This window comes from Jaculus jaculus, chromosome 3, assembly GCF_020740685.1.
Source record: "Jaculus jaculus isolate mJacJac1 chromosome 3, mJacJac1.mat.Y.cur, whole genome shotgun sequence".
Classification (NCBI taxonomy): Eukaryota; Metazoa; Chordata; class Mammalia; order Rodentia; family Dipodidae; genus Jaculus; species Jaculus jaculus.
In genome coordinates this window covers 12438650-12460959 of record NC_059104.1, presented here as the reverse complement: position 1 = coordinate 12460959, position 22310 = coordinate 12438650, and the positions used below count along the sequence as shown (strand labels likewise).

The 22310-nt window shown below is 44.4% G+C and overlaps 1 protein-coding gene across 1 annotated transcript in view; it reads left to right on the top strand.

The window, feature by feature from the left end:
- The first annotated feature begins 10622 nt into the window (after nt 1–10622).
- Clybl (citramalyl-CoA lyase) overlaps nt 10623–22310 on the top strand; it is a 297384-nt gene continuing 285696 nt past the window's right edge. Inside the window, exon 1 of the mRNA XM_045145803.1 lies at nt 10623–10684. Coding sequence (XP_045001738.1) covers nt 10623–10684 — 62 coding nt within the window. The remainder of the gene's footprint in view (nt 10685–22310) is intronic.

Below are 22310 nucleotides of genomic sequence, written 5' to 3'. Positions count from 1 at the left end.
TCCCCTTTTAGTTACTTCAACTAATGACCTGGGACTGCTTGCTTCTTTTTAAGTCTCATGTTAAAGTGGCTTTGGGTTGCTGCCATTTTTTTTTTTTTTTTCTTGACAGGTACGCAGGAGTATTGCTAGCTGCAACGGTGATTCAAATCTTCTTAACTAGTCAACATCGGATTCATTCATTCACTACTAATGTTTTATTTTATTTTAATTAATTAATTTATTTATCTATTTTTTGGTTTCACTCTAGCCCAGGCTGACCTGGAATTCACTATGGAATCTCAGGGTGGCCTTGAACTCATGGCGATCCTCCTACCTCTGCCTCCCGAGTGCTGGGATTAAAGGTGTGTGCCACCACGTCCGGCTGTTTTATTTTATTTTAAGTATTTTTATTTATTATTTGACAGAGAGAGAGAGAGAGAAAAGAGAATATGGGTGTGCCAGGGCCTCCAGCTGCTGCAAAGAAACTTCAGACACGTGCACTACCTTGTACGTCTGCAAGAGCCTTAACTGCTAAGCCATCTCTCTAGCCCCTCATAACTTTTTTAGAAAAATATTTTATTTATTAAGAGATAGAAAAAAGGAGAGAAAGATAGAGAGAGAGAATGGGCGTGGTTAGATGCCCTGCCTCTGCAAACAAACTCCAGACACATGTACCACTTTGTGCATCTGTCTTCACATGAGTAGTGAGGAACTGAACCCCAGCCATCAGGCTTTGTAAGCAGTGCCTTTAACCTCTGAGCCATCTCTTTAGCCCCGAATAAGTTTTTATTTAGTGCCTAATGTGTCCCAAGGATCATTCAGGCAGGGGATAGAATAGCAAACAACGTCTACTCAGGGCCTTACCCTCCCATGGAAAGCAACACTATAAGCAAGCAAACAGACGCTAACAGGTGATAAGTGTGGACATAGAGCATGGAATTTTGGGCAGGGACTGTGCTCTGTGTATTTATTCCAATCAGGGGTGAAGGACCCTTTTAAAGCGGCACACGGAGAAAGGGCTCTAGTTCTGCCTTGTGTGGAACACCTTCTGACACGATAGAAACCAGAGCAGCTGGGCTGGAGAGATGGCTTAGTGGTTAAGCGCTTGCCTGTGAAGCCTAAGGACCCCGGTTCGAGGCTCGGTTCCCCAGGTCCCACGTTAGCCAGATGCACAAGGGGGCGCACGCGTCTGGAGTTCGTTTGCAAAGGCTGGAAGCCCTGGCGCGCCCATTCTCTCTCTCTCCCTCTATCTGTCTTTCTCTCTGTGTCTGTTGCTCTCCAATAAATAAATTAAAAAAAAAAAAAAGAAAGAAACCAGAGCAGCTGCCAGTGTGCTGCAAAGCGGACCCTGTGAACACACAACTGACCAGCCAGGTGAGATGTGCCCATCAGTGCAATTGTGGCGTGTCTCCTGGGAGGTAACCAACTGGTTTCTGATTAGATTTGAGGCCCTTTCCAACATGAGGAGATTCATGCCCGGTACTGAAAACTTAGTCAAAAGCCTATGTATGGCCGGGAAGGTCATAAACTCAAGGGGAGAAGCTGCTATTGTTTGGCTAAACAGAAACTTTGTGCCCATAAAATGTCTCTCTAAATATTTATGTTTATGCCTGTAGATTAGTACTGCTCTCACTTTTTTTTTTTTTTTTTTTTTCGAGGTACAGTCTCATTCTAGCTCAGGCTGACCTGGAATTCACTATGTGGTCTCAGGGTGGCCTTGAACTCACAGCGATCCTCCTACCTCTGCCTCCCGAGTGCTGGGATTAAAGGTGTGAGCCACCACGCCCGGCCTGCTCTCACTTAAAAAAATATATTATTATTGTATTTATTAACAACTTCCATGATTATAGACAATATCCCATGGTAATGCCCTTCCCCCCACCTTTTCCTTTCGGAACTCCACTCTCCACCATATCCCCTCCCCCTCTCAATCAGTCAGTCTCTCTTTTATTTTGATGTCATCATCTTATCCTTCTGTTATAATGGTCTTGTGTAGGTAGTGTCAGGCACTGTGAGGTCATGGATATCCAGGCCATTTTGCGTCTGGGAGGAGCATTGTTGTAAGGAGTCCTACCCTTCCTTTGGCTCTTACATTCCTTTTTTTTTTTTTTTCTTTTTTGGTTTTTCGAGGTAGTGTCTCACTCTAGCCCAGGCTGACCTAGAATTCACTATGGAGTCTCAGGGTGGCCTTGAACTCACGGTGATCCTCCTACCTCTGCCTCCCGAGTACTGGGATTAAAGGCGTGCGCCACCACGCACACACGGCTTGGCTCTTACATTCTTTCCGCCACCTCTTCCACAATGGACCCTGAGCCTTGGAAGGTGTGATAGAGATATTGCAGTGCTGAGCACTCCTCTGTCTCTTCTTCTCAGCACCATGATGCCTTCTGAGTCATTCCAAGGTCACTGTCATCTGAAAAGAGAAGGTTCTCTACCAAAAGTGAGAGTAGCATTAATATATGATTCTGAACATTAAGAGAAGTGCTTACTGGGCAGTTGGATTCTGCTCTCACTTTTGATCGGAGAAGTTTGGTTTTGCAGATGGTGACAACCACTGGGGGAGAGTCAAAACTCATGAAAGTCCTGCAGTGACGTTCAGTGCTCAGCACTATAAAAGGCACCTCTATCGCACCCACCAAGGGAAAACGGTGGAAGAGGTGGTGGGAAGAACGTAAGAGCCAGAGGATGAGGAGGAGTGCTGTGGAACACTGTCTTGTGGGTAGGAAGTTGCTGTTGCATTAATGACCTCACAGTAGTTGTTATTGCCTGCATAACACTAGCCCCATCAACACGTCTTCATGAATGTTGGAAGAGAAAAAAACATCAAAATAGAAAAGGGGAGCCGGGCGTGGTGGCGCACTTTTAATCCCAGCACTCGGGAGGCAGAGGTAGGAGGATCACTGTGAGTTCGAGGCCACCCTGAGACTCCATAGTGAATTACAGGTCAGCCTGGGCTAGAGTGAAACCCTACCTCGAAAAACCAAAAAAACTAAAAAGAAAAAAAGAAAGAAAAAGAAAAGAAAAGAAAGAAAGAAAAGGGACTAGCTGGAAAGAAGAAGGGTTTCAGGGAAGGGTGGAAAAAGAAAGTAAAGGGAGGGCGTTATGATCAAAATACATTACGTATACGTATAAAATTTGTCAATAAGAGATTTTTTTGTTGTTGTTGTTCTTGGATTTTTGAGGTAGGGTCTCACTCTAGCCCAGGCTGACCTGGAATTCACTATGTAGTCTCAGGGTGGCCTCGAATTCACAGCGATCCTCCTACCTCTGCCTCCCGAGTGCTGGGATTAAAGGCGTGCACCACCACGCCCGGCTAGATGTTTTTATTTGTTTGTTTTTTAAGGAAATCAGAGGAGTTGTGATTCCTTACTCAAGACCCTCACAAGATCTGACCAATGACACCTCTTATAGAAGAAGGGGGAGTCATCAGACCTCCAGCCTCTCCCTCCTTCCTGCCCCGCCCCCAGCTCTGTGTAATCCCAGCAGGTGTAAAATTACCTGGAGGAGGACGCCCATCTCTGCAGTGTTTAGGACATCGACATCTATGCTGGGGTGACTTTTTAGTGACACACTTATTTTTTTTTCAAGGTAGGGTCTTGCTCTAGCCCAGGCTGACCTGGAATTCATTTTGTAGTCTCAGGGTGGTCTTGAACTCATGGTGATCCTCCTACCTCTGCCTCAGGTAGTGCTGGGATTAAAGGCATGCGCCACAATACCCAGCTACACACTTATTTTTGAGTCCTTTGCACTCCTGTAAATAAGTACCCCCAAACCACGCTGGACATGGATGGAATCCTTTCTTTGGTCTGTCACTGGTGCCCTATGTGGAGTGGATACAACATTTCTTCATGTCTTCCCAGGAAAAAAATAATTTAGCATATCTTTATTTAATTTAACTTATTTATTTTAGAGATAGGAAGGAAGAGGCAGATAGAGAATGGGTGCACCAAGACCTCCAGCCATTGCAAACGAACTCCAGACACATGCACCCCCTTGTGCATCTGGCTGATGTTGGTCCTGGGGAATTGAGTGTGGGTGTTTATGCTTTGCAGGCAAGTGCCTTAATTGCTAAGCAATCTCTCCAGCCCCTGCAAGTTATTTTTAATCTTAAAAAAAAAAAAAATGACTGAAACTTCTGTCTTTGAAAACTCATGCATGGAGAAGGTCTGGCCAAAAGCAAACTGATTGTTGATTCTGCTGGGCACTGACAGAGACGTCTGTGGTCATTTGAAAAATACAGTGTGACTTGAGGTTTCCGTGCCTTAAAGGCAGTATTTAAAAGCCAGTTCCTAGATAGAGGGACTCCTGGGAAGCTTTTATTTTTTACTACGTACTTCAGAGTCCCTTGGCTTCCACAATCCATTGCTGCAAACTTAGTGGCTTAAAGCAGCGCGACTTTATTATCTTACAGTTCTAGATGCCAGAAGTTCAAAATAGCCCCTGCCCATGCAATCAACCCTAATTAAACTCAGTGGGTCTCTCACACATAAGAAAACAAAAAGATGTCAGTGTAGAAGAGGCACTAGTTGGGAAGAAGGGGTTCAGAGAGAGAGGGGGGGAATGGGGAGGGAGGACAAGGGAAAGTAGTGGGAAGGGTTTATGATCAAAACACTTTATACACATGTATAAAAATGGTCCATAAATAAAAATTTAAAAATAAAAAAGTTCAACATGGTTGTCATGGAGACAAACTCAAGGTGTTAGCTGTCTGTATTTCCTCTGGAGAGTGGAGGGGAAAAGGGCATTTTGTCACCTTGACCAGTCTCTCCAGGGGTTGTATGCCTTGACTGGGGTCCTACATCATGCCCACTGTGCTTTCTTGTCGCATTTCTGCACTGTGACTTGACTCTCTTGTAGAGACTTTTATGATGACCCTGAGTCCACCCAGGTGATCCGGGATAAGCTTCCCATCTCAGATCCTTAGTCCATCACACCTGCTAAGCGACATGCTCACACGTTCCGGGGGTCAGCCTGTGAACACCTTTGGAGGCTGGTCTTCCGCCAAGCACACTTGGAAACCAAGAAAGAGCACGTAGGGCTGCAGAGATAGCTCTGCAGTTAAAGGCACTTGTGTCCAAAGCCTGATGATCCGGGTTCAATTCCCTAATACCCACATAAAGCTGGATGCACAAAGGGGCACATACGTCTGGAGTTTGTAGCGGTAAGAAGGTAAGAAGCCTTGGCATATCCATGCTGCCTCTCTCTCTCTCTTTTCCTCTTTCTCCTTCCCTCTTGCAAATACATCTTAAAAATTAAAAAAAATAAAATAAACCAACTAGTGAAAAGAATGATTAGCCTACAAAACAAGCAAAATTAACAGAAAAAAAAATGGAAAGAATACATTTGGCCGAAGATACTTCAAGACTGAACATTTTAGGGCTAGAGAGATGGCTTAGAGGTTAAGGCACTTGCCTACAAAGCCAAAGGGCCCAGGTTTGATTCATCAGGACCCATTTAAGCTAGGTGGCACATGCATCTAGAGTTTGTTGGCAGGGGCTGAAGGTCCTGGTGCACCCTTTCTCTCACTCTCTCTGCCTCTTTCCCTATCTCTCTCTCTCTCTCAAATAAATTAAACAAACAAACAAACAAAAGACATGCTGGGCGTGGTGGCACATGCCTTTAATCCCAGCACTCAGGAAGCAGAGGTAGGAGGATCACTGTGAGTTTAAGGCCACCCTGAGACTTTGTAGTGAATTCCAGGTCAGCCTGGGCTGGAGTGAGACCCTACCTCGAAAAACCAACCAAACAAACAAACAAAAAAGACTCAACACTTTGGACTAAACAAGTATGTTTTAAATATTTTTATTTTTATTTATTTGAGAGAGGGAGAGAATGAAAGAGGGAGAGAATGGGTGCACCAGGGCTTCCAGCCACTGCAAACGAACTCCAGATGAATGTGCCACCTTGTGCATCTGGCTTACGTGGGTCCTGGGGAATTGAACCAAGGTCCTTTGGCTTTGCAGGCAAACGCCTTAGCCGCTAAGCCATAGCTCCAGCCCCTGAACAAGTACGTTTTAAGCCACCCTCTGTGTGCCAGACACTCTTCCAGGTGCCTCGCGGGATGCACTCGTGAATCAAACAAGCCTGATGATCTCTTCCGATTCAGCAGACATTATCAATAAGCAGTTAGAGATCCAGATCTTAGAAGCCAGTAATGGCAGGAGTTCAAGGACAGCCTCATCTACGCAGTGAGCTTGAGGCCAGCCTAGGCTATATGACGGTTCTGCCTAAATGAAAACTAAATAAATAAAATAAAATAAATAAATGATGTCTGGATAGGTAGGTGATAGATAAACCGTTATTTATAGATCAGAGGAGGTCCAGTGTTACGGAGAAAGGGCGCAGGTGCCGACTTCTGCAGCGGGCGCGACACCACTCTTCTCTTAGCACTAGGGGGCGCTGCAGCGCACAGGGGTGGCTGAGTTCCCATCAAAATCAGGCCTTTCAGGGGCAAGAAAAGAAAATGTGAGAGGTCAGGAAGTCTTAACTTCCCCAGCTTAGAGAGAGGAAGCTCAGGCCCTGGAGGCCCACAATGCGGGGTCGTTAGTTATTCTCCATTTGGCCTAAATCTGAGAGAGACAGTCTCTTCTCTCTCCCCAAGGAGCCAGACGTAGCCATCACCCTCATCAAAGGCTGCTCTGCCCGGGAGGCTGCGAGGGTTTTGTGTTATAGCAGCAGGAGGGAGGGATGATCTCAGAGCCAAGTTCTATCTGTGCCAGTGCTTAAAAATCATTCCACAGAACTTCTAATAGGCCCCTTTCTCGGCGCACGATTCTGAAGTCTTAAATCAGCGAACCGGCCCGCTCAGCCTTTGAGACTCAACTTTGGTGAAAAATAACCTACATCGGCCAGACACCAAAAGGTAGGAAAAAGAATGGATTCTGATAAAGAACCTTTGGTGTCTTAACTAAAGAATAGAGCATCTTCATTTTCCTAATCGTCCTGCTCTTTCTGTCTGCAAAAGTGATTTAAATGTCACAGCAGAGTGTGGGTTGATTGGTTATTTTTTTTTTTTATGTTATTTTTTTTTTGATTGGTTATTTTTAGTTAACATGTCATTAGGTGTGTCTATTTGCCCACAGTGGGGGCCAATTTTTTTTTTTTTTTTAAAAAGGCAAAATATTCCTAAGATTAAAGGTGAAAGTTAGTTGAGACAATTACAAGACCAAGTGGTGAAAAAGGAACTCGTTTCCATTCAGGGGACCGGTACTGTTAGGTGCGATGGCTGACTAAGATTTCAGCAGTCTGGGGCTGGGGGCATGGTCAGTGGCAGAACCCTTGTCTGCCATGCATGAGGCCCCCCAGTGCAGCATATAGAAAGCATTCAGATCATTTGCCTGTCTCGACCCAGGCAAGGCGAGGCTCACATCCCTCCTGCTGGGTCCCTGCATGCTCTGCTTTCAGAACTAAAGACTTACACCCATTCTATTCTCCCACACCAGCCCTTTCTTTGTTTGCAAGGCTGCTTCTGGTCCCTGGCCTGTCTCAAGCACAAGGAACTGCAACGTTCCTGCTGCAAGAGTTTTTTTTTTTTTTAATATTTATTTATTTTTTATATATTTTACTTTTAGTTATTTATTTATTATTTATTTTGTTATATATATTGTTATTATATATTTATTATGTTATTGCTTTGACAGAGAGAGAGAGAGAATGGGCGCGCCAGGGCCTGCAGCCACTGCAAACGAACTCCAGACGCGTGTGCCCCCTTGTGCATCTGGCTAAAGTGGGTCCTGGGGAATCGAACCTAGGTCCTTTGGCTTTGCAGGCGAATGCCTTTACTGCTAAGCCATTCCTCCAGTCCTATTTAATTTTTTAAGTATTTTTTATTTATCTATTTTATCTATTCTGAGAGAGAGAGAGAGATAAGAACACACCAGGGTATCTAGCCACTGTATCCCCTTGTGCATCTGGTTGACGTGGGTCCTGGGGAATCAAATCTGGGTCCTTAGGCTTCACAGGCAATCACCTTAATTGCTAAGCCATCTCTCCAGCCTTATATTATTTTTCATTTGAGAGGAGAGTTTGAGGGTGGAAGGAGAGAGGGAGAGAATGAGTGTATCAGGGCCTTTAGTCACTGTGAATGAACCCCAGATGTACACCTTGTGCATCTGGCTTTATGTCAGAACTGGGGGCTCAAACCTGGGCCCTTTGGCTTTGCCAGCAAGTGCCTTAACCATTAAGCCATCTCTCCGGGCCTCTCTGCAAAAGTTTTATGTAACTTGGTAGAGTGGGATAAAATGAAGATGCTAAGACCCACCAGACTGTATTTTTATGCCTGGACAGCCATGGAGACATGTGATTAGACAAAAGCCTATGGCTGTAGACCAAGGTGTCCAGCAAGGTCTGTCTGTTCCGAATCTTCTAAGCCTCTCTGTGTAGCTTTCCTTCTCGTGATAATGGGGCAGGATCTCAGGAATCAGGTCCTTCCAGAGAGAAGGGAAGGGGTAATCTCTTAAAATGTTGTGACTTGCTTTGGCTTTGGGGACAGGGCCTCTAGTTACTATTTCCTGCCTTGGGGAAGAGGGTCTAGTTTTTGTTTGTTTTATTCTGAGACCCCCTTGGGTCTCACTATTAGCCCAGGCTGACCTCAAATTCAACAGTAACTGTCTTGCCTCAACCTCCAAAGTGCTGGTATTCTAGGTGTGTACCACTACACCTGCAAGTTTGGGTTTTGTGAATCATTTCAGGTGGGAGCCAGAATAATGTAAGGTGATATTTTAATGCAGTCCTCTGAAAACCAAGATAATGGGAAAAATCCGTCAAGTACAAAACAGCTTTCAAATGAAAGGCAGGATGGGTGGGCATTCCTGCCTTTTCCTTTTTCCTCAGACTGTAGTGTAGCTGGGAGGGGCATTGGCTAGGGTGACTGGGGAGACCAGAAAAGAGGTGGACCTTCTAGGGAGCAGGCGGGAGGGTCCTGGAGTGCTCCGAGTTTGTGTGTGGTAGAAAGGGCTTCATGGAATCATTAAACTGCCTGTCTGGTTGATACTGCATACAATAATATTGCATCTTCTAGGCATCCATGTTCCCATTCACCTGACTTTTCCTGAGAACTTGGAGCTCATTCTGCATGCACATGCTTATCTGTTTCTAAGGTGGTTTGTTTCTCTTTCTTCTTTCTCTCTTCTATTTATTTATTTTTCTTTCTTTTTTTTGGGGGGGGGGTGGAGGTAGGGTCTCACTTTAGCCCAGGCTGACCTAGAATTCACTGTGTAGTTTCAGACTAGCCTCAAACTCACAAGGATCCCCCTACCTCAGCCTCCTGAGTGCAGACCACTATGCTAGGCTAGGTGTTTCCTTTTTCTTCCTTCTTTCCTTCCTTTCCTTTCTTTTATTTGAAAGCAGACAGACAGAGAGAGACTGAGAGAATGGGTGTGCCAGGGGGCGCTCCAGCTGCTGCAAACAAACTTCGGATGCATGTGCCACCATGTGCATCTGGCTCACGTGGGCTCTGAGGAACTGAATCTGGCTCCTTAGGCTTAGCAGGCAAACTGCTTAACCACTAAGCCACGTCTCCAGCCCAGGTGTTTCTTCTTTCAACCCAAGACCACATTCAGCATCCCACGACTTTAATGTTACCAGGTGTCAATTCAGAGAGTGAATGGAATGTGGTCATAGCTGAAGGATGGTCCAAGGTGGTATGAGGAATGGTCCAGAGAGTGGGTGGCATTTGGTAGAAGGAGACAGGTGACCCTCAGGGTCAGGCCTGTGGTTTGCTGAAACACCTTGGCTCGTCATGGTTTCTGTATGGTGTGGAGTGAAGGGCGCTGGGTGTCACTCAGAGGCTTCAGCCTGCATTTCTCTGTCCACTGGGCAGTCAGCAGCTGCCCTGAACCTGTTACCCACCCAACGCATGACATATCCCAGAATGGAGTCCCGCATTTTCTGTGCCTCCTAATCATGTCATGTACCAGCCACGTTAGGCTATATTCATTATTATTACTATAATTATTATTATTTTGGTTTTTCTTTTTGTAGTATTTTATTTTTATTTATTTGAGAGAGAAACAGAGAGAGAGAGAGAGGTAGGGAGAGCATGCCAGGGCCTCCAGCGGCTGCAAGCGAACTCCAGATGCATGCACCACCTTGTGCATCTGGCTTATGTGAGTCCTAGGGCATGGAACCTGGGTCCTGTGGCTTTGCCGGCAAGTGCCTTAACCACAAAGCCATCCTAACAGTCCTGCTTTGGTTTTCCGAGGGAGGGTCTCGCTGTAGCCCAGGCTGCTGACCTGGAATTCAGTGTGTAGTCTTAGGGTGGCCTCGAACTCACGGTCACCTCCTCCTTCTGCCTCTCAAGCGGTGGGGCGTTAGGTTTGTATTCTAACCATAACAACAAAGCAACGCCTGGAAAACCCGGCCAGCTCTGGCACAGAAAATCATTTTCCTAGCTCGCTTCAGAAGCACAGGAGGACTTGGATTGAGTCAGCAGAGAAACCTCGGACAAGGAGCCATCCTGCGGGGGTCCTTGGGACAGCCCCAGACCTGGACAAGAAGGGACAGGGGCCTCTGCAAACAGAGGAGAAGGGCGTGGCTAGCTGGGGGCGGGGAGAAGTCGTGGAGGGGGGCGTGGCCGCCACGAGGATGATTGGCAGTTGAGATGGGCGTGGCCCGGGCGGGCGGGGCGGGGCCACGTCGGGAAGATGGCGCTGCGTGTGCTGCGGAGGGCGGCGCGCGGAGCGGCGGCGGCGGCGTGGCCCAGCGTGTGAGTGCTCGCCCCCAGCCCCCGTCGCGCGCGTGCGCGGTCCCGCGTGGTCGGCTCCCCGCGCGGTCCCGAGGCCCCGGCGGCCCCGCGAGCCCTCCGGGTAACCCGCGCGCTTGACCTCTGCCAAGGTCGCTGCCGCGGGTGCCTCCCAGTGGGAGGGCGTGGGCCGGACCCGGAAAATGGGTGCTTGTTTGGCCGCCGCCTCCAGCGGGTTCTAGAACCGTCTGCGGGCGCCGCGTGCGTGAAGCACAGCCGTTCCCAAACCTGTGGTCCTCCTCACACGCCTAGAGATTCCCGAAGAGATTGGCCGATTTAGGAATTAAAGTAGAACTGTATTTTTTATTTTATTTTACTGATTTTAAAAAAAATATTCCATTTATTTGGGCTGGAGAGATGGCTTAGCGGTTAAGCGCTTGCCTGTGAAGCCTAAGGACCCCGGTTCGAGGCTCGGTTCTCCAGGTCCCATGTTAGCCAGATGCACAAGGGGGCGCACGCGTCTGGAGTTCGTTTGCAGAGGCTGGAAGCCCTGGCGCGCCCATTCTCTCTCTCTCCCTGTGTCTTTCTCTCTGTGTCTGTCGCTCTCAAATAAATAAATAAAAATTTTTAAAAAAAGTTTAAAAAAAATTCCATTTATTTATTTGAGAGAGAAAAGGGCAGGTAGAGAGAGAGGGAGGAGAGAGAATGGGCGCACCAGGGCCTCCAGCTACTGCAAAGGAACTCCAGATTCATGTGCCACCTTGTGCAGCTGGCTTACCTCTTTACTGGGGAATCGAACCTGGGTTCTTTGGCTTCACAGGCAAGCGCCTTAACCACTGAGTCATCTCTTCAGCCCTATTTTACTAATTTTTTTGTAAAATTTATTTTTATTCATTTATTTGGGAGAGAGAGAGAGAGAGAGGGAGGCAGATAAAGAATGGTGTGCCAGGGCCTCCAGCTGCTGTAAATGAACACCAGATGCATGTGCCATCTTGTGCATCTGGCTTTATGTGGGTCCTGGAGAATCTAACCTGGCTCCTTAGGCTTCGCAGGCAAGCACCTTAACTGCTAAGTCATCTCTCCAGCCTTATTTTACTAAATTTTGTTTTGTTTTGTTTTTCGAGGTAGGGTCTCACTCTAGCCCAGGCTGACCTGGAATTCACTGTGTAGTCTCAGGGTGGCCTCAAACTCAGCAATTCTCCTACCTCTGCCTCCGGAGTGCTGGGCTAAAAGGCATGCGCCACCATGCCAGGTTCATTTTGTAAGGCAAGGTCTTCTCTAGTCTCCCTCGAACTCACAGCGATGGGATTTGAAGACATCAGCCACCATGCCCCAAAGTACTAAACTGCTGACAAAGCATGTCGCCCCAGGTTCAATTTCTCAGCCCCCCCAGTAAAGCTTCATGGACATTGGTTTGCAGGGGCCAGAGACACTGGTATGTCCATTGACACACACAAACACAGGCAAATAACTAAATAAAAACTTAAAAAGTAATTCATTTAAAACAAGCTCATTAAAGCTGCTCCTGGTGGTATGCCTTTAATCCTGTCACCCAGGCTGAGGTAGGAAGATCAGGATTACAGGCCAGCCTGGGTTAGAATGAGACCCTATTTCAACACTTCCCTCCAGCCTCAATACAAAATAAAATCCCATTAAAATTTAATATGAATATAAATTTAATACAAAAATGAGTTTTCATTTCATGGAAATTTTTTTTTTAATTTTTATTAACATTTTCCATGATTATAAAATACATCCCATGGTAATTCCCTCCCTCCCCACCCCCACACTTTCCCATTTGAAATTCCATTCTCCATCATATTACCTCCCCATTACAATCATTGTAATTACATATATACAATATCAACCTATTAAGTATCCTCCTCCCTTCCTTTCTCCACCCTTTAAGTCTCCTTTTCAACTTACTGGCCTCTGCTACTAAGTATTTTCATTCTCACACAGAAGCCCAGTCATCTGTAGCTAGGATCCACATATGAGAGAGAACATGTGGCGCTTGGCTTTCTGGGCCTGGGTTACCTGACTTAGTATAATACTTTCCAGGTCCATCCATTTTTCTGCAAATTTCATAACTTCATTTTTCTTTACCGCCGAGTAGAACGCCATTGTATAAATGTACCACATCTTCATTATCCACTCATCTGTTGAGGGACATCTAGGCTGGTTCCATTTCCCAGCTATTATAAATTGAGCAGCAATATACATGGTTGAGCATGTACTTATAAGGAAATGAGATGAGTCCTTTGGATATATGCCTAGGAGCGCTATAGCTGGGTCATATGGTAGATCAATCTCTAGCTGTTTTAAGAACCTCCACACTGTTTTCCACAATGGCTGGACCAGCTTGCATTCCCACCAGCAGTGCAGCAGGGTTCCTTTTTTTCCACATCCCCGCCAACATTTATGATCATTTGTTTTCATGATGGTGGCCAATCTGACAGGAGTGAGATGGAATCTCAATGTAGTGTTAATCTGCATTTCCCTGATGACTAGTGACGTAGAACATTTTTTTAGATGCTTATATGCCATTCGTATTTCTTCCTTTGAGAACTCTCTATTTAGCTCCATAGCCCATTTTTTGATTGGCTTGTTTGATTCCTTATTATTTAACTTTTTGAGTTCTTTGTATATCCTAGATATTAATCCTCTACCAGATATATAGCTGGCGAAGATTTTTCCCATTCTGTAGGTTGCCTCTTTGCTTTTTTCACTGTGTCCTTTGCGGTGCAAAATCTTTGTAATTTCATTAGGTCCCAGTGGTTAATCTGTGGTTTTATTGCCTGAGCAATTGGGGTTGTATTCAGAAGGTCTTTGCCAAGACCAATATGTTGAAGGGTTTCCCCTACTTTTTCCTCTAGCAGTTTCAAAGTTTCCGGTCTGATGTTAAGGTCTTTAATCCATTTGGACTTAATTCTTGTGCATGGCGAGAGAGAAGAATCTATTTTCATCCTTCTGCAGATATTTATCCAGTTTTCAAAACACCATTTGCTGAAGAGGCTGTCTCTTCTCCAATGAGTATTTTTGGCATTTTTATCGAATATCAGGTGGCTATAGCTACTTGGGCTTACATCTGGGTCCTCTATTCTGTTCCACTGATCTACATTTCTATTTTTGTGCCAGTACCATGCTGTTTTTGTTACTATGGCTCTGTAGTATAGGTTAAAATCAGGTATGGTGATACCACCAGCCTCTTTTTTGTTGCTCAGTATTATTTTAGATATTCGAGGTTTTTTGTGATTCCAAATGAATTTTTGGATTGTTTTTTCTATTTCCATGAAGAAAGCCTTTGGAATTTTGATAGGGATTGCATTAAATGTGTAGATTGCTTTAGGTAAGATTGCCATTTTCACGATATTGATTCTTCCAATCCAGGAACAAGGGATGTTTCTCCACTTTCTAGTGTCTTCTGCAATTTCTCGCTTGAGTGTTTTAAAGTTCTCATTGTATAGATTCTTTACTTCCTTGGTTAGGTTTATTCCAAGGTATTTTATTTTTTTTGATGCAATTGTGAATGGGAGTGATTCTCTGATTTCATCCTCTGTGTGTTTGTTGTTAGCATATATGAAGGCTACTGATTTCTGTGTATTTATTTTGTATCCTGCTACATTGCTGTAGGTTTTGATCAGCTCTAACAACTTGCTAGTAGAGTCTTTAGGGTCCTTTATGTATAGAATCATGTCATCTGCAAATAATGATAACTTGATTTCTTCCTTTCCAATTTGTATCCCTTTTATGTGTGTCTCTTGCCTTATTGCTATGGCTAAGACTTCCAAAACTATATTAAATAGAAGTGGGGACAGTGGACACCCTTGTCTTGTTCCTGATTTTAGTGGAAAAGCTTCCAGTTTTTCCCCATTTAGTAATATGTTGGCTGTAGGCTTGTCATAAATAGCCTTTATTATATTGAGATATGTTCCTTCTATTCCCAGTCTCTGTAGGACTTTTATCATGAAGGGATGTTGGATTTTGTCAAATGCTTTCTCTGCATCTAATGAGATGATCATGTGATTTTTGTCCTTCAACCCGTTTATGTAATGTATTACATTTATAGATTTGCGTATGTTGAACCATCCCTGCATCTCTGGGATAAAGCCTACTTGGTCAGGGTGAATGATCTTTTTGATATACTCTTGTATTCTGTTTGCCAATATTTTGTTGAGAATTTTTGCATCTATGTTCATGAGGGAGATTGGTCTGTAATTTTCTTTTTTTGTTCTATCTTTGCCTGGTTTTGGTATCAGGGTGATGCTGGCCTCATAGAAGGAGTTTGGTAGAATTCCTTCTTTTTCTATTTCCTGGAAAAGCTTAAGAAGCAATGGTGTTAGCTCTTCCTTAAAAGTCTGGTAAAATTCAGCAGTGAATCCATCCGGGCCTGGGCTTTTTTAGTTGGGAGATTATTGGTAACTGTTCGGATCTCCATGTTTGTTATAGGTCTATTTAAGTGATTAATCTCATTTTGATTTAATTTAGGTAGGTCATATAGATCAAGGAAATCATCCATTTCTTTCAGATTTTCATACTTTGTGGAGTATATGCTTTTATAGTATGTCCCTATGATTTTTTGAATTTCTCTGGAATCTGTTGTGATGTTACCTTGTTCATCTCTGATTTTATTAATTTGTGTCTCTTCTCTCTTTCTTTTGGTCAGATTTGCTAAGGGTTTATCAATCTTGTTTATCCTTTCAAAGAACCAACTCTTTGTTTCATTAATTCTTTGGATTGTTCTTTTTGTTTCTATTTCATTAATTTCTGCCCTAATCTTTATTATTTCTTCCCGTCTACTGATTTTTGGTTTGCCTTGTTCTTCTTTTTCCAAGGCTTTAAGGTGAAGCATTAGGTCGTTTACTTGCGACGTTTCTAATTTCTTAATATAGGCACTTAAGGCTATAAATTTACCTCTTAGAACTGCCTTCATTGTGTCCCAGAGATTTTGGTATGTTGTGTTCTCATTATCATTTGACTCTATAAATTTTTTGATTTCCTTTTTGATTTCTTCATTGACCCACTCATCATTTAGTAGTGTATTGTTTAGTTTCCATGATTTTGTGTATGCTCTATAGCCTTTCTTGCTACTGATTTGTAGTTTAATTCCATTGTGGTCAGATAGAATGCAAGGAATTATTTCAGTTTTCCTGAATTTGTTAAGATTTGCTTTGTGTCCTAATATATGGTCTATTTTAGAGAATGTTCCATGTGCTGCTGAAAAGAATGTATATTCTGCAGCCTTTGGATGAAATGTCCTGTATATATCTGTTAGGTTCATTCCTTCTATGACCTCATTTAGTCCAGATGCCTCTCTGTTTATTCTTTCCCTGGATGACCTGTCAATTGATGAGAGTGGGGTGTTAAAGTCACCCACCACCACTGTGTTTGGTGTTATCTGTGACCTTAGTTCTAATAGTGTTTGTTTGACGAATTTGGGAGCCCCCATGTTAGGTGCATATATGTTTAGGATTGTAATGTCCTCCTGTTGGAGTGTGCCCTTAATCAATATGAAGTGACCTTCCTTATCTTTCTTGACTAACGTCGGACTAAAGTCTACCCTGTCTGATATTAGGATAGCAACCCCTGCTTGTTTTCTAGGCCCATTTGCTTGAAACACCGTCTTCCAACCTTTCACCCTAAGGTAATGTCTATCCTTTGTAGAAAGGTGAGTTTCTTGGAGACAACAAATTGTAGGATCCTGCTTTTTAACCCAGTCTGCAAATCTATGTCTTTCGTTGGGGCATTGAGACCGTTGATATTAAGAGATATTATTGAAAGGTGTGTATTTATGTTTGCCATTTTTTTTGTGTGTGTGTGTTTCTGGTTCTACCTGTGCTCTCTTCTGTTAACTGGTATTTGAGTATAGCTTGTTTTTTCTAGGTTCCTTATATGTGTGCTTTTCCTTTTGTTCAGCATGGAGGATTCTATCAAGTATTTTCTGTAGAGCTGGTTTTGTCTTCAAATACTCCTTTAACCTGCTTTTGTCATGGAATGTCTTTATTTCTCCATCTATTTGAATGGATAACTTTGCAGGATAAAGTAACCTTGGTTGACAGTTGTTATCTTTCAGAACTTGGAATATATCACTCCAAGCCCTTCTGGCTTTAAAAGTTTGTGTTGAATAATCTGCTGTAATCCTGATGGGCTTGCTTTTGTAGGTAACTTGATTTTTCTCTCTAACTGCTTTCAATATTTTTTCTTTGGTGTGTGTGTTTGGAAGTTTGATTATAATATGGCGAGGAGAGGTTCTTTCTGGGTTTTGTCTGGCTGGGGTTCTAAAGGCTTCCTGTATCTGTATTGGCACCTCTTTCCCAATTTGGGGGAAATTTTCCTCTATGATTTTATTGAAGATGCCTACTATGCCTCTGGAGTGGAGTTCTTCTCCTTCTACTATGCCCTGAATTCTTATATTGGATCTTTTCATAGTGTCCCGAATATCTTGAAATTCCCACTCATACTTTTCTATAAGTTTGTCTTTCTCTTTGTTGGACTGCATTAGGTCTGCCACCTGGTCTTCTAGCTTAGATATTCTGTCCTCTCCCTCATCCATCCTACTGGTGAGATTTTCTACAGAGTTTTTTATTTCATTAACTGTGTTCTTCATTGCTAGTAATTCTGACTGGTTTTTTTTTTATTATTTCTATTTCCCTATTTATGTCTTGTATTGCCTTCTTTATTTCATTAAATTGGTGTCCTGCCTCTTCTTTGATTCCTTTGATTTTCTCTTTGATTTCTTCTTTGATTGTTTTCATGTGTTCTTTGACCTCTTTGAATATTTATAATTATTCTTTTGAACTCTTTCTCAGGCATTTCCTCTAACTCTTTCTCACTGGAGGACATTTCTGATGCATTAATACTTTTAGGTGGATTTATATCGTCTTGCTTTTTAGTGTTTCTTGTGTTATAATGTATATATTTTTGCATCTTGGATTAAGTTAATGCTTGGATTTTCTAGCTAGCTGTGTATTCTTAGCTGTATCAATTGATTTGATGTAATATATTTTCAGAGTAGGACCTTAAGGTATTAGGTGTGGCTCTTAAGACTCTCAGAGTATCTACAAAGATGTTCTTAGGGGTTGAGTTTCCCTGCTATAGGAGTATTCAAGCAGGCTGAGTGGAATAAAATACTGGTAGATTCTAAAATTTAACTAAACACTGTACACATTCAATCAAAAACAGTCCCGAGTATGTATGCAAGAGTAGTTATTATAATGACCAGATCCTCTATCAACAAAGAGGTTTAGATTTCTGGTCTGTTGAGGGATCCAAGTCAGCTTGTGACCAAGTGAGACCCTTCCCTGGTGCAATCCCAGTTACCTTGGGTGATTTTGGTCTCAGTCAAGTTGCTGCCTGGGTCGTCGGGCTGCTGTTCTGATTTCTGGAGCTGGGCACTTGCTTTTCCTGCGGGGCAAACTGAGCCGCTGCTGCTGTGTCCACTGTCGCTGCTCCCCCTAAAGCTGCTGCTGTGGGATCTGCCGCTGCTGCTGCTGCTGCTCCTGGGTCTGCTGCTGCTGGGGCCACTGGTACCGGTGCTGGAGCCGCTGAAGTTGCTCCCGAACTCTGCTCCTGCTTGGGTCCCGTTGTCAGCCCAAGTTGGCGTGGCCGGTCCCAGGCCGCTGCTCTGTTCGCGGGAGCTGGGCTCAGGCGCTGGGGGAGGGGAGGGAGCCACGGCTGCTCTGGTTGTCTCGCTGCTCCACGTGTGCTTCTACCTCACAGTCTTCTCCTCCGCTGCTCGCTGCCGCTCTCCCCTCACGTTTCCCATGTTGCGGAGAGTGTGGTGTGAAGGGAAAATCCCGCACCTGGCTTTTCCTGTGGCTCGAGCCGAGCCTGGCGGTTTTTTGCTGCGCCGCGGCCGCGGCGGTTGGCTGAGCTGCCGGAGCCGCTTTTCCCACCTGTGCAGGCTCTGGATGCTCTATAACTCTTCTACTTCTCCGCTGCCGCTTCAATTTCCTATACACCTCACTTTTTAGTAAAAGTGTGTATTTTGCTGAGTTTTTTTGGTCTTTTTTCCCCCCTAGGCTGCTTTGGCATGGTACCTACGCCGCCATCTTAACCGGAAGTCCTCATGGAAAATTTTTAATTTTTATTTATGTATGTATTTATTTATTTATTGACAACTTCCATAGATGTAGACAATAACCCAGGGTAATTAGCTCCCTCCTCCCACTTTCCCCTTTGTAATTCCATTTTCCATCATATCCCCTCCCCCTCTCAATCAGTCTCTCTTTTATTTTGATGTCATGATCTCTTTCGTCCTTTTTTTTTTTAATTAATTAATTTATTTATTTGAGAGCGACAGACACAGAGAGAAAGACAGATAGAGGGAGAGAGAGAGAATGGGCGCGCCAGGGCTTCCAGCCTCTGCAAACGAACTCCAGACGCGTGCGCCCCCTTGTGCATCTGGCTAATGTGGGACCTGGGGAACTGAGCCTCGAGCCGGGGTCCTTAGGCTTCACAGGCAAGCACTTAACCGCTAAGCCATCTCTCCAGCCCTCTTTCCTCCTTTTTTGATGGTCTTGTGCAGGTAGTGTCAGGCACTGCGAGGTTGTGGATATCCAGGCCATTTTATGTCTGGAGGGAGCACGTTGTAAGGAGTCCTACCCTTCCTTTGGCTCTTACATTCTTTCCGCCACCTCTTCCACAATGGACCCTGAGCCTTGGAAGATGTGATAGGGATGTTTCAGTGCTGAGCGTTCCTCTGTCACTCTTTTTTTTTTAAGATGATTGTACTGGTGGTTGTATGGAAAATTTCCTCTGCATTGAAGGATGTAAACAACTATTGCAGCTTTATCAAAGCAGCTGGGTCAGCTCACAAGCGATGGTGTGGGGAGGGGCATCTGACCCCTCCTGAGACTTCGGCGCCCCCATGTGCCAGCTGCATACAGCAGTGCACAGATCCCGTGACCTGAGTGGGCAAGATAGAGTATATAGACAGGAGAGGAAAAGATAACCGGGCATGGTGGCACACACTTTTAATTTAATTTCAGCACTTGGGAGGCAGAGCTAGGAGGATTGCAGTGAGTTCCAGACCACCCTGAGACTACTTACCGAGTGAATTCCAGGTCAGCCTGGGCTAGAGTGAGACCCTGCCTAGAGGAATAGAAAAGAAAAGATGTAGGAACAATGAATGAGCTCCATTGAGGCTGTTTCTTTGGAGTCTCCATGCTCTGTAAGTAAGCCCTCACCCCAAGGCTCAGGGGGGAGCATATGTGGGAGTAATCTCTGAATAGTGAGCCCCACTGTAGTGTTGCTTTGGGGTCTCTCGCTCTGTGAGCAAGCCCTCACCTCCAGGCTGAGGGAGGAGCACAGCGAGTCCCTCTAAAGTCCTGCTCTGGGGTCTGGTCCTCCTGGATAGGGACAGGAGCTTCTAGAAGCGACCACAGGGAAGCTGTCATCGGTGGCCAGCAGCTCTGGGGTCCCAATGCTCAGAAAGGAAGCTCTCCTGAGGCTGAGGGAGGAGCAACCCCGGAAGCTCCATCGAAGCGGCTGCCTTGGGGGCCCCACATGCATATAAGTAACCTCCCTTTATGTTCTGTAAATGACCCCCAATAAACTTACCGGTTCATGGAACTGGTTATTGGTGTGGTCGTGCTTTGGTCTGCCACCTGAGCCCTATTGGGGTGAAGACGTGTGTCCATGTCTCCCCAGGCGAAAAGTTTCCTATGACATGGTATACACATATTTTAGTATAATTTTATATATTTTAAAATTATATTATTATTAAATATATTTAAGCATATACAGTTTTTTTTTGTTTAACAAGATACAACTGGAGTCTGTGTCACGTGTTTGGGAAGAAACATTTAAAAGAAATTCTGGTGCCCTATGTGTTGACTCTCACTTGTCACCTAAACACTCCAGAGGCAGAAAAATTGCTGCAAATTTGAATTCAGCCTGATCTATGTGTGTAGTTCCAGGCCAACCAGAGCTTTACTAAAAAAAAAAAAAAAAAAAGCTGGGCGTGGTGGCGCACACCTTTAATCCCAGCACCTGGGAGGCAAAGGTAGGAGGATCACCGTGAGTTCAAGGCCAGCCTGAGACTACATAGTGGATTCCAGGTCAGCCTGAGCTAGAGTAAGACCCTACCTCAGAAAACAAAAACAAACAAAAAGAGCTAGGTTTGGTGGCACATGTCTTTAATCTCAGTACTCAGGAGGCAGAGGTAGGATCACCCGGAGTTTAAGGACACCCAGAGACTCCATAGTGAATTCTAGAGCATGATCCTACCTCAAAAAAACAAAAAAAAAAAAAACAAAAAAAAGAAGTTAATTCTGGGTTCCCTCAGATGCAGATACTAGTAGGAAAGGGGAGAACTGAGCAGGCTTTCATCATGACTTTTAGGACCATCAGGTGTCACTGAGCCACACTTTGAGAACCGCTGGCCTAACACTTGCCCCTTGGCAAACTTCATGTACATGTGTGATCTCATTTCACATGGGGACCTGGGGATCGTGCTCATGTCCTCATATGAACTTGCTCAGTCAGTGCTCCATCTCCCCAGCCCCGGTGGTTTGTTTTTAACTGGAACTTTCCAGGCTCACTCTTTGTGCTATAACTTTTATAGGCTTTGACAAATAATAGTGACATCCTGTCTACTGTGGATTTATTATAGTATCATACAGAATAGCTCTAATTCTCTGAAAGTTATGTGTGCTCCCCTATGTTGATTCAGCCCCTCCTGCCTATCACCAGTCATTTTACCTTTTCTAGAATGCCCTGTGACTGGAATCGTTCAGTGTGTCTTCTTTGCACATTGGATTCTTTCACTTAGCAATGTGCATGTGGGATTCCTTCATGGCTCTTCAGGGCTTGGTGATGCATTCCTTTGTATTGATGTGACACAATGTATATGTTCTCCTATTGAAGGACATTTTGTTGGCTTCCGGTTTTTGTTGACTATGAACAAAACTTGTGCAGGTGTCCATATGGAAATGAATTTTCCTATCAACTGGGTAAATCTAGCTTTGCTGTTTTCTATTTCAGCCATCTGTGGATGTGAGTCCTTTGCTTTCCATTCTCAGCATTTGTCATGGTTGTTTAAATATATACCATCCTAATGGTGTGTAGCGGCATCTTGTTTTTAACTTGTTAGTTTGTTTTAACTTGAAGTTTTCTCAAATGGCATTGAACATCTTTTCAAATGCTTATTTGCCATCTGTATATATGCTTTGGTAAAATTTGTTCATTTCTTCTGCTGAGTTTTGAACTGGGCGTGTGGTATTGTGATATAAGAAATGTACATTTCACTGGGCATGGTAATGCACGCCTTTAATCCCAGCACTGGGGAGGCAGAGGTTGGAAGATCACTGTGGGTTCGAGATCACGCTGAGACTACATAGTGAATTCCAGGGCAGCCTGGGCTAGAGTGAGACCCTACCTTGAAAACACACACACACAAAAGAAAGAACAATAAATGTACATTTGGTCTGTGTCCTTGTCCACTGACACACAGACCTTCAAGCCATTAGGGTGATGAGTGTCTTTTGTATGCTAGTGAGGAGACTACTGGTGTTTGGTGGGGACCTAACAGGTTTCAGGATGGGGACCTACCCCAGAAACACCCCGGAAAAACCGGGGTGTGATTGGAGGGCTGGGAGTCTAAACCCCACTCCACCCTCAACTGCTAGGGAGGGGAGAGGAGACTGAA